The sequence below is a fragment of the Neophocaena asiaeorientalis genome, unplaced genomic scaffold, assembly GCF_003031525.2.
Source record: "Neophocaena asiaeorientalis asiaeorientalis breed wild unplaced genomic scaffold, Neophocaena_asiaeorientalis_V1.1 scaffold16, whole genome shotgun sequence".
Taxonomy (NCBI): Eukaryota; Metazoa; Chordata; class Mammalia; order Artiodactyla; family Phocoenidae; genus Neophocaena; species Neophocaena asiaeorientalis.
The window spans coordinates 173,006-183,974 of record NW_020175446.1 but is presented as its reverse complement, the minus strand read 5'-3'; the positions used below and the strand labels follow the sequence as shown (position 1 = coordinate 183,974).

The following is a 10,969-nucleotide window of genomic DNA, read 5'->3' as shown; positions in this document are numbered from 1 at the left end:
ACGGCCGGGGAGGAGAGAGAGGGGAGAGTGAAACGTGAGCGTGTGTTTGAGTTTGGGTTTGGTGGATTCTCCTACAGAAAAATCGGGGGCCTGCTCACTGAGCTAATGGCCCTACCTGCTCACGCGCCTTCTAAAGGCTGCTTGGACCCTGGATTTTCATAGGGAAACATAAAATGGCCAGGTTGGTGCCAGTCACTTCTGGAGCCACAGGGTTTTCACCTCCATCGGGGCAGCAGCCGGGCACTCTGCTTCCTCCACATAAGCGCCTCTCCAAGATCCCGGGCCTGGCGGTGGGGCTCCTGGATGGGACACGCTGCCCTGCAGATCATCTTGTGCTCATCTGTGGTGCCCACGGCTCACAGGTGCCAGCCAAGTGCCCGCCATCCCAGCAGCTGACCGAGATTCTGGGGACGCAGGGGTCAAACGACCAGGCCCACCCATGTCTTCATAGAGCTTGGGGACCACAGACCACAGCAAACAGAAAAAGACCTGCTCTAACTGGATAGTAACAACAGAGATGTGATCTACATGGATAATAATAAAGACATAAGTGGATAACAATAAGAAAGACCTGATATAAATGGATAATAAGAAAGACGTGACACAATAGATATTAACAATAAAGACGTGATCTAATTGGATAACAATAATAAAGGCCTGGGCGTCCCTGGTGGCTCAGTGGTTAAGAATGTGCCTGCCAATGCAGGGGACACGGATTCGAGCCCTGGTCCAGGAAAATCCCACATGCCGCAGAGCAACTAAGCCCATGCACCACAACTACAGCCTGCGCTCTAGAGCCCATGAGCCACAACTACTGAGCCCGTGTGCCACAACTACTGAAGCCCGCATGCCTAGACCCCGTGTTGTGCAACAAGAGAGGCCACCGCAATGAGAAGCCCCCGCACCACTGCGAAGAGCAGCCCCCACTCGCCGCAACTAGAGAAAGCCCGTGTGCAGCAACAAAGACCCAATGCAGCCAAAAATTAATTAATGAATTAATTAATTAAAAACTAATGATACCAAAGGCCTGATAAAACAGGATAGTAATAATAAAGACATGACACACTGGACGTTAACAATAAGGACACGACATAATGGATAATAAAAATAAAGACATGGGCTTCCCTGGTGGTGCAGTGATTGAGAGTCCGCCTGCCGATGCGGGGGACACGGGTTCGTGCCCCGGTCCGGGAAGGTCCCACATGCCGCGGAGCGGCTGGGCCCGTGAGCCATGGCCGCTGGGCCTGTGCGTCCGGAGCCTGTGCTCCGCAGCGGGAGAGGCCACAACAGTGAGAGGCCCGCGTACCGCAAAAAAAAATAAAATAAAAAAAAGACACGACCTAACTAGATATTAACAAGAGCCATCAAGGAAACCAAAGCATGCTGAGTGGACAGTGGCTGGGTTGGAGGGTGGTGTCGGAAGGCTGTCTCCAGGGCAGGACTGAGAGAGACAGGTGGACATGGGGGGCCGGAGGCGTGGGGACAGAGGGCCCTGGCAGAGGGGACAACAGCAAATACTGTGGCACAGGCACAAGCATGGCTCAGGTGAGGACCAGCAAGACAGCCCGAGTGCCTGGAAAAGCACAAAGGGGGGGGAACAGTAGGGATGGCGTGCAGGAGTTGGCAGAGGCTGATCGTGGGGCCCTGTGGGCCAGGGCTGGAGTCTGGGGTCCACCGAGGTGTGTTAGCAAGCCACCAGGGGGTCTGTGTGGGAGAGAGACAGAGCCATCCCAGAAATGGTCATCCCCAGGGAGATGACAAAGGCCAGAGGGTGAGATTCGTGCCGCGTCCTCCCCATGGATTTAAAACCCTGTCGGTTCCACACAAAACCCTGCACACGTTATCCATAATCGCCAAAACTTGGAAGCAACCAAGGTGTCCTTCTGTAGGTGATGGATAAACTAACAGTGATACATCCAGACAATTGAGTATTTACTTAGGGCTAAAAAGAATTGAGCCTTCAAGCCATGAAAAGGCATGAAGGAGCCTTCAATGCATATACCTGAGTGAAAGAAGCCAATCTGAAAAGGCTACAGACTGTGATTCCAACTCTACGACATCCTGGAAAGGGCAAAACTGTGGAGAGAGTGAAAGACGAGTGGTTGCCAGGGGTTGAGGAAAGGAGGGATGAAGGGGTGGCGCACAGAGGGTTCTCAGGGCAGTGAAACGACTCTGCATGCCACTGTCATGGCGGACACCCATCATTATCCATTTGTCCAAACCCACAGAACGTCCAACTCCAAGAGTGAACCCCAGTGTGAACCAGGGACTTAGGGTGAGTATGGCATGTCATTGTAGGTCCGGCGATTGTAGCAAATGTCCCACCTGATGGGGATGCTGATGACGGGGACACTGTGGCGTGTGGGCAGGGGTGTAAGGGACTACTCAGTCGGCCAGAAGCGCACCACACCTGCCACGAAGGGCCACTGCAGTCCTCAGGTGGAGCAGGTGTCTCCGCCCAGTGTGACTGGGCTGACACCGCAGTTCTCGGGGGCTGTCCGGGACACCCCTGCTGTAAGTGGGGTTCCTCTGTGCCTTCTTTATCCCGCGTGTGGTTTGTGACAAACACCATCTCTTTGGGGCAATCTGAATTTAACACCACCAGGTGGCGTCCGCCAGGACAGGTGCTGGGCAAGGGTGAGAAAGCAGTTATGTCAGCAGACAAGGAGCTCCACGACCCACAGTGGTGTTTGTTAAAAACGCAGGTCCCTGGCTCCGCCTCAGACATGTTCAATGGGACTCCCTCCTGTTGGGACCTAGGAATTCCTATTTTTAAGCAGTTCCCTAAGTGATTCTCCTGGACTCCGAGCTTGAGAAGCACTGATCCCGCTGGACACCGTGACAGACAAGCGCACACACCCGACCTGTTAGAATCGTATCTCACAAATACGGAAATGCGACATTACTGAGCCCAGTGGTCTGTCCTACAACCTAGCAAGAGACAGAACCGCAGTCCAAACGGATTGCGAGCGACCCCACAGCAGTGGTTTCCCTGCTGAGTTACAACCAGCCCCAGGGGAAGCTCTGTGGCGTTCACATCACTCTTTAAAAAAGATTTATTTATTATTTATTTTTGGCTGCTTTGGGTCTTGGTTGTGGCACGCGGGATCTTTCGTGGCGATACGTGGGCTTCTCTCTAGTTGTGGCGTGCAGGCTCTAGAGCGCATGGGCTCTGTTGTGGCAGCACGCGGGCTCTCTAGTTGAGGTGTGGGCTCAGTAGTTGTGGCGCACGGGCTTAGCTGCCCTGCGGCACATGGGATCTTAGTTCCCCAGCCAGGGATCGAAACTGCGTCCACTGCATTGGAAGGCAGATTCCTTACCACTGGACCACCAGGGAAATCCCGAGTTCACATCACTGATGACCAGTTGTCAGTGGTTGGTACCCACCCTCTGAGACACACCAATATCGTGTTTACAGCATGAATTCTTTGGGATGAGGCTGGGTGCATTCAAATGCTTGATTTCCTTTGCTGAAATGTCTGGGGGCGTCTTCTAAGGTGCAGGAAATCAGTCAGGCAGTTACGGGGCATCCACCTGACTGCAGTGCCCAGGCCCCTCTGCAGTTAGTGACACGGGGTAGGGACACCACCTACCAGCCCGAATGGAAGTCTTCAACGTGGTGCTTTGTTTATGACCTCCAAAGAACTGTGCACAAGGAAATCTTCATAAAAATAGATTTAATTGAATTTGTCTGAAGAGGTTAGAAAACATCCTTCTTTCTCCCTGGGCGGGAATATTAGACTTCTGTGAATTCTCACCACATCCTTCGTCTGCCCCAACGTTCCTTAGAAGATTCGTCATCTGTCTGCGACGCCTGTGTGTCTTGTGCCGTTACATCTAATTGAAGAGATGCCAAAGGCCAAGAAAATCATTTTAACTGATTATCAAAATCCCAAGACTCAGCAGGAGAAAAACATGAAGCCACGGGTACGTTCAGCTTTAACTCTATTTCTGCAGAGGAAAACGCTATTGAAGAACGCTTCCTGGCAGCATCCCCTGCCATGAAAAAATAAACGTTTTCAAGAGGGAAAAGTAAATTTTCAAAGAATCCCTACAAGTTAACAGCAACACGGGAGTCCATCCTCGTGTTCAGTGCAAACAAGTGGGCGTGCACCGCGTTTTTACACACTTTCCGTTCCAGGAGGCTGAGTAAGGAGTGTCGGTGTGATGGAATCGGCGCAGCTGCCGAGCGGCTCAAGAGTGGGGTGCGCCGAAGGACGCGTGCTCTCTCCTCCAGGGTTGAGGGATGCAGACTCCAAGGCACATCGAGGAGACGACCTCTGGCTTTCCTGCCCATCACAGCCTCGCCCTGAATCACCGTCACAGAAGCCTTCTGTCCAGGGCTTCAGGCCACCTCTCCACCGTGTGCGTCAGAACTGCTTGCCCGGTACTGGTGCTGAAGCCATGACCCACCTCTGCTGCCCTGGTCTGTCTCAGACCCTGCACGCCCCTCCCAAAGCGGCTGCGGTTGACGCTTCCGTGCGCGGCAGAGGGCCAGAGCAAAGAGCACCGGAGACCTTGTGTGCAACAGCCCACGTCTGCCACACTCGTCCAAACTCCGGCTCGAAAGTCAACAGGGTGCAGTGGGCAACCTCCAGACAGGCTCCTCCCCCCGGCCCTGAAATGCACGCGGCTCACTGCTCCTCACGCACAGGAAACGGCCGCCCCAGAGGCCGGGGGAGGACACCCCCACTCCCCTCTTCCCGCGCGGAGGACATTTCCAGGGGGTACTCCTGATGTCTCTCTGCACCTCGCCGCACCCACCTCGCCCCAGGGCAGGAGGGGGAGCTGCGTGCTGGATTTGGGGCAGGCCCTGCCCCTCGCACTGGGCTGTCTCTTTGGGCTCTCCCCCTGCAAGGAGCAGGCGTCCGTCTGTGCCGGGCGTTAGTTTACCAAGCTGACTGAGTGACAGCACGGAGAAGCCACGGAATGAAAAATGCCGTGCTACTCACAGGGCCCTAGAGATAAGAGGCGTGCGATTGGCCGGTTTTAGTGATTTTGCCGGGCTTTGGGCGACAGGGCTGCCCCGAGCCGCCGGGCACCCGGCCCGGGTGTTTCGGGCAGAGGAGGGCCACCTCCCCGGGGGCGGGGCAGGCGGAGGAGGCCCGGCCTGGCCGGGCTGTCGGCATAGGTCCCAGGCGGGCTCCTGGCTGGGCCCTTGGCTGGCGGCGGCGAAGGGGGGCCATCTCGCCGCAGCCAGGCGGGACCTAAGAGGTCAGAACATCACAGTAGATGGAAAATTTTTAGTGTGTACAATCCACCGACTCCCGTGGACCTGCAGGCCCGGACCCCGTGGCCTGATTCCAGTGGCGTGTACCAGCCACTTGGTCAGTCAACCCAAATTCCACTTTATCTCCCCTCCTGTGCTGCTAAGTGTCTGCTCGACCGCTGAGCCTATGTCTCCGTTTATTCTGAACTTGGTGGGTAGGGCAGGAGAGCAAGAGACAAGCCCCTCAGGCCCCAATTCTGTGCCCCTCTGGACGCCAGAGGGAGGAGGTGCTTTTCGGGAAACGGAGGCGGGGCGGAACCCAGGGACGCGCTTCCAGCTTCACCGGATGCACTCATCGGCCCCCAACCCTCTGTGGGGCTTGGGCCGTGGGCTCCACAGTTGGGTTAGGCCTCGTTCCTTATTTTCTCTGTTGTGTGATGCTTTGACCCGGGAGAGCCTCTCCTCCCAGGGCCCGGGATTCCTGAGAGACGGCGAAGCGCACGGGGCAGTCTCTCATCCACGCCCCCCAGCCCTGCCAATCCTGCCGCTGCCGCCCCCCAGCCCTGCCTCACACGAGCCAACATCTCCCCTGCCTGGCACCCCGGGCGGAGCAGGGGCCCCTGCCAGCCCTGGGGATCGTTCAGAGCAGCTGTGCCCAGCTGTTCACGGGAACCCTAAGAACAGCCGTCCCCTCGCCCCTGCGCCGCGTCCCCGACGAAGCCAGCTGTGCGCTGACCCCTCTCCGGGCTGTGAGTGTAATAACCTCGCCCCCGCCAGCCTGGCTCCTGCTTCTCCTGTGTCCACACCAACTCTCCTAACCCACAACCAGCATCGTGTCGTAGAGGACAGCCTCTCCAGGAAGCAGTGACGGGGGGCGGCCCACAGCCTGCTGGCCGAGGGGACAGGTGAGGAAAGGGGGGACCAAGGGGTTCATATGCACCTGATGAGTATGAAGAGACCCCCTGGCTTAGAACCGGAGCTGCACGGACCCTCCGGAGTCCCCAGACTCCACATTCAGACGGGGGACTCCAGCCCTGGGCCTCACAGGTCGGGCCGGAATCTCCCAGCCCCGGGAGCACATTCCCAGACAAGGACCCACACCCAGGGCTCTGCTCCTAAGAAAAGACACAAGAACAGCTGTGCAGGTTTCAGGAGCGCTGGCATCGCCCAGTGGTTTATTTCATCTCAGGATAAACAGACAGACGTACAAGGTTTTACGCGATTGGTACCCAGGACCTAGAAACTGAAGCGTTGATCCATAAAGCATCAGCCGGCCTGAACTGTGTCTTCAAGACACCTGTTTGCCTTTAATACCCGGCCACACTGCAGCACTGCTTACAGCTTTCAAAAGCCTCAGAGGAGCTTTCATCTCGCAGGAGAACACATCTAGGCCTTTATTTCAATTCATCTCAAACCAATTCACCAAGCAGGTACGAAGTGCCCCGCCAGCTCCTGTGGTCCAGGCACCTTCCTGGAAGGGGGGAAAGTGTAGAGAACGTGGCCGCTGACATACGTTCAGACGCAACCAGAAGATGACACATTCCCACCTTTAGCTCTTCTTATCTTCCCATAAATAATGATATTGCAAAGGAAGGGGAAAAATAAGGACACTGATATATTTTTTAAAAACACCAAAACAACACATTTTGTAAGCTAGGAAAGCATCTACAATAAAACAGAACACAAGAGAGCGCTTCTGTTTACATATCGCCCCAGGAAGGTGTTACAACAGATCATGTCCTGAAACCATCTTAACTTCAGGAAAACACAAAGGACCTCAAAAACATTGCATCTCACTTCAAAATCTTTCACAGGAAGTTACCCAAGAGACCCACAGATCAAACGGCAGCTAGCAGAATTACTGAAGGGACACCAGAAATGAACAGGAATGGAGCAGGTGATTCATTTTAAGGATTTGTAGCAAAACTGATACAAAGGGAGGAGTTTTAACTAAGTAGCAAAAGAACTTCCATTGTCTTCAAGGAAAGGAGATTGGTGCTGCCAGAGATTCAGAAATCGAGTCACCGAGTTCCAAATCCAGTCCCGTAAAGCTGCCAGAGGCCACGCCGGCACTGCGGCTGTTCCCCGAACCAAAGGTAAAAGCAGAAAGGAAGTGAAGACGTCTTAACCCCGTTCCTTTGGATCCCAAATGAACCTTGATTAACGATACAAAAGTCATTGCTTGTGAGCTAACCAAAAGATCGAGCTTTCCCAAATTATAGCCTTCCCCCTTAAAATGCCACTGCTCTTTCAAATATCTGGGAATGTCAGTGTGCCTGGGTTTCTTAATTTCATGTGAACTACGGATGGATGTCGTAAATGCACTAGCTTCGTTTGACTCAACTGATCGAAGAGCAGGGATATTTTTGCACCAACTGTTTCTCTAAATAGAGCTGCGTACAGACTTGGCACATCACGTTGAATGTGACATGATCCGTCCTTGGAACATCAGACCTGGAGGGAAGTCTCAGCCAGGACTGCCCCTCCCCTAGCCGTCCTCCAAACCGAGGATCTTGCATGGGGTGGCTTTTCCGTTGGTGTAATCGGTGCACCACCCTCCTGGCCCTACACCCCAGGTACTGGCCTCCAAAAGCAAATTAAACTGGTCCTCTCAGCATGCCAGGTGCTCTGGTATCTGTTCTCAGTGATATTACTAGTAGAAGTGTGGTCTGCAAGGTTCTAAATCCTCTACCCATCCTTAGGCATCCTCGGGCATCTCATCCTGACAAATCCCTGGGACTCCGGGGCCAGCTCCCACAGAAAGTGATGCTACGTCTAGTCCAGGCATTTCTTCGTTCAATTAAAGGATGAAATAATATACAAACACTCCAGCTGGGCATGTTATCGTGTGGCTGTGTGCACGTGACATCTAACAGGTCTCCCATCTTCTACGGGGAGAGTTTACTTTGGAAGCCCACTTTCAGCGTTGATGTTTTGAAACGGTAAACATCATAGGAATGATTCCTCAAGTAAAATCACAGTGATAATATCTCATGAGTTTGATACGGAAGGAATGAAAATATTAGCTTGGTTCCATTTCATGTAAAAGTTTTACCATAAATAATGAAAGTCTAGAGAAAAAGGTACTATCATATGAAATGCTCATGTCTTTAGAAGGACATTATTTATTTTGGATTTCAATTCTTTTCCTCCTGCCACGTCTCCAGTCTACTCCTACCAAAAGGCCAAAGAAGTCAGGCAATCTGAAGCCTGTTTTTCTTTCCTAAGACGATGGACCAAGTTGCCGAGCATCGTCTCAGGTCAGGGGCAGTGACGGGCAGGCACACACGTCACCAGGATGCACCCGCTGAAACGGTAAACCCCGTGCTCTGGCGCAAGCATGATTCAAGCTATCATTCCTAAACAGTTTAACTGATCACTTACATAACCACAGACTCTTTAAAAAGCATAACCTATGTCCCACATACCCACTGATTGGCACAGACAGAGGTAACCCCCCCATCACTGGATCCACAAGTAAATCATAGTAAGGTACACATAACTTCATCTACTTATGTGCCAATACCTTTCAATGTGTACTTTTCCTACTGTAATAATAAAAAAAGTGGATTGGACTCAGAATGCAGATCACTTGGCCCCTATTTATGAGCGTATACACTTTATCCTTAAACTTTTAATAAACAGTAAGCCCTGTGTGTACACACTTGGAAAGTAAAATGTTATAACAAATGAGGAAAGATCAACGGATTTGTTTTTCATCCTTGTGCCCTACCAAAGTACTGAATTTCATGTTACTTCTACTATGGTATTCTGGAATTCACAATTAGAAAAGTGTAGTTTACTTGCTAAACTACGTTATACATATATGTTATTTCCCCTTACGTTACTATGCTGTCACTCCACCACAACTTCTTAGACTGATGCTTGTAAAAATGAATTTCCCTCATCAGGATGACAGAATTCATATTTAAAACATTGTAAGTAGTGGGGGTTCAACTGTGCCTGTATGTTATTCTTTAGAACTCTCAAAAAGGAAGGATTTTAACCTGCTTTTGCGGGGTGGGGGGGGATACTACTCTTTCTGAGCCCACTATGAAATATCAAAGCGGGTGGGCATACCTGGTGGGTACCAAATGCTCCTTTTAAAGCAGACAAGCACCACGGCCACTGTCAGCTTTTCCTACTGATGACATGCGCTTCGGAAAACATTCAGTCGCCGAAGATTTAGAATTCAAATCAGAGCAACTCGTTACTACATCACTGAACATAATCATTAATATCTCTTAACTTGAAGATATTAAACCCATCTCAGTTAAGCGGTGAGAAGGACTTTGCTCTTGAGGTGTGTGGGCCTTTGACCATATCTGGGCCCCTGTGATGACAGAGGAGATACTTTCAGTTCTCACTGGACAGATCTTATTGGGAATCAAAGATTTCACCCTTAATACTTACTACATTTGGAATGGAGCCAACCACAAGTTAAGCACATGTGGCAGGAACTTTTAAGCTAAGTTAGAAAGGGTTTAAAAGCTTTACTTATCAGTTATAATTTTAAACCTCAAGCCGAAAAAAGTATGACCTTCTTTCAGTCGTTCCACTAATATAGTTCACGTTGGCCTAATTTAGGATCTCAGCTCTGGGAGGTGGCCCCGAGGTCCCCTCTCATGGTGCAGGAAGCAACGGTACCTGGTACCCCACACAACTCAGGTCTGGCCTCCCGGCCACTCCGCGAGTGATACCGAGGACAGTACATCCCGGTACACTCCAGGCCTCACCCACTGCACCCGGAGGCTTCATCTCTCATTCTGTTTCTTTCTTTCTCAGGTATTTTGTATCTTATTTGTAAGGTTATCTATCTGCACACATCCTACATCTTGCCATCGACCCCATTAAGCAAAGCAAAGCAAAGCAAAAGGAATGCAGACTAGGCAGCGGGCCTTAATACAGCACCGCAAAAGATCTTCAAGGCCCCGCGACAAGCTTCTACCTTCTAAGCCTTTAAACGATCCCGTGGGCTGGGCGGGGCCCGCCGGGGCCCACCCCCGACTCTCTCCCTTCCCGCCTCCACTCCCCTCGCCCCTTCCAGTTTCCCAGTTGGGACCTCGGCCCACGGGGCGTCCCCTGGCCCAGGGCTGCCAAGGGACACGCCCGGGTGACCCGGCCCACCCTACGCGGCGCCCTCCTCGCCTCGGTCTGGCTTCTCCTCCGGCAGGTTGAGCACGAACGGGAAGAACAGGCCCCGGGCGTCCGCGGGGGCTCGGAGCGACTGGAGCTCGAAGCTGCCTTCGGGGCCCGCGTCACCGGCGCCGGGCTCGCCGTCCGGGGGCGGCACGAAGCGCCAGGTGCCCGCGCGGCTCACGCAGTAGATGGTGCCATCCAGCGCGGCGCAGCGGAAGGGCTGTAGGCCCGACGGCGTGCCCGGGGGCCGCAGGTGCGAGGCGCAGCGGCTCCACTGCTTGGCTAGGCAGTGGTAGCGGAACACGCTGACCCCCCCCGCAGGCCCGGCCCCCAGTGCATCGCCGCGGCCCCCGCACAGGTCGAAGCGGTAGATGAAGCCGTCCAGGGCCACCATGTCGGCCGAGCGCTCGCGGCTGCTGCTGCACGGACACTCCTGCCACTCGTCGCGCCGCGGGTCGTACTTGAGCAGGCGGTAGAAGAGCGAACCCCCGGACACGTAGATCTCGCCGTTGCAGGTGGTGGCCTCGTGCGCCACGGCGAAGGCGCCCCGGGGCAGCGGGGCCACGGCGGCCCAGCGGTCAGCGCGCGGGTCGTAGCGCTCCACGCTGAGCAGGCACTCGC

The 10,969-nt window shown here is 53.4% G+C and overlaps 1 protein-coding gene across 1 annotated transcript in view; it reads right to left on the bottom strand.

The window, feature by feature from the left end:
* Nucleotides 1-6,351: 6,351 nt before the first annotated feature.
* KBTBD11 (kelch repeat and BTB domain containing 11) overlaps nucleotides 6,352-10,969 on the bottom strand; it is a 6,186-nt gene continuing 1,568 nt past the window's right edge. The window contains exon 2 of the mRNA XM_024768063.1: nucleotides 6,352-10,964. Within this exon, the coding sequence (XP_024623831.1) occupies nucleotides 10,338-10,964 (627 nt within the window). The 3' untranslated portion in view covers nucleotides 6,352-10,337. The remainder of the gene's footprint in view (nucleotides 10,965-10,969) is intronic.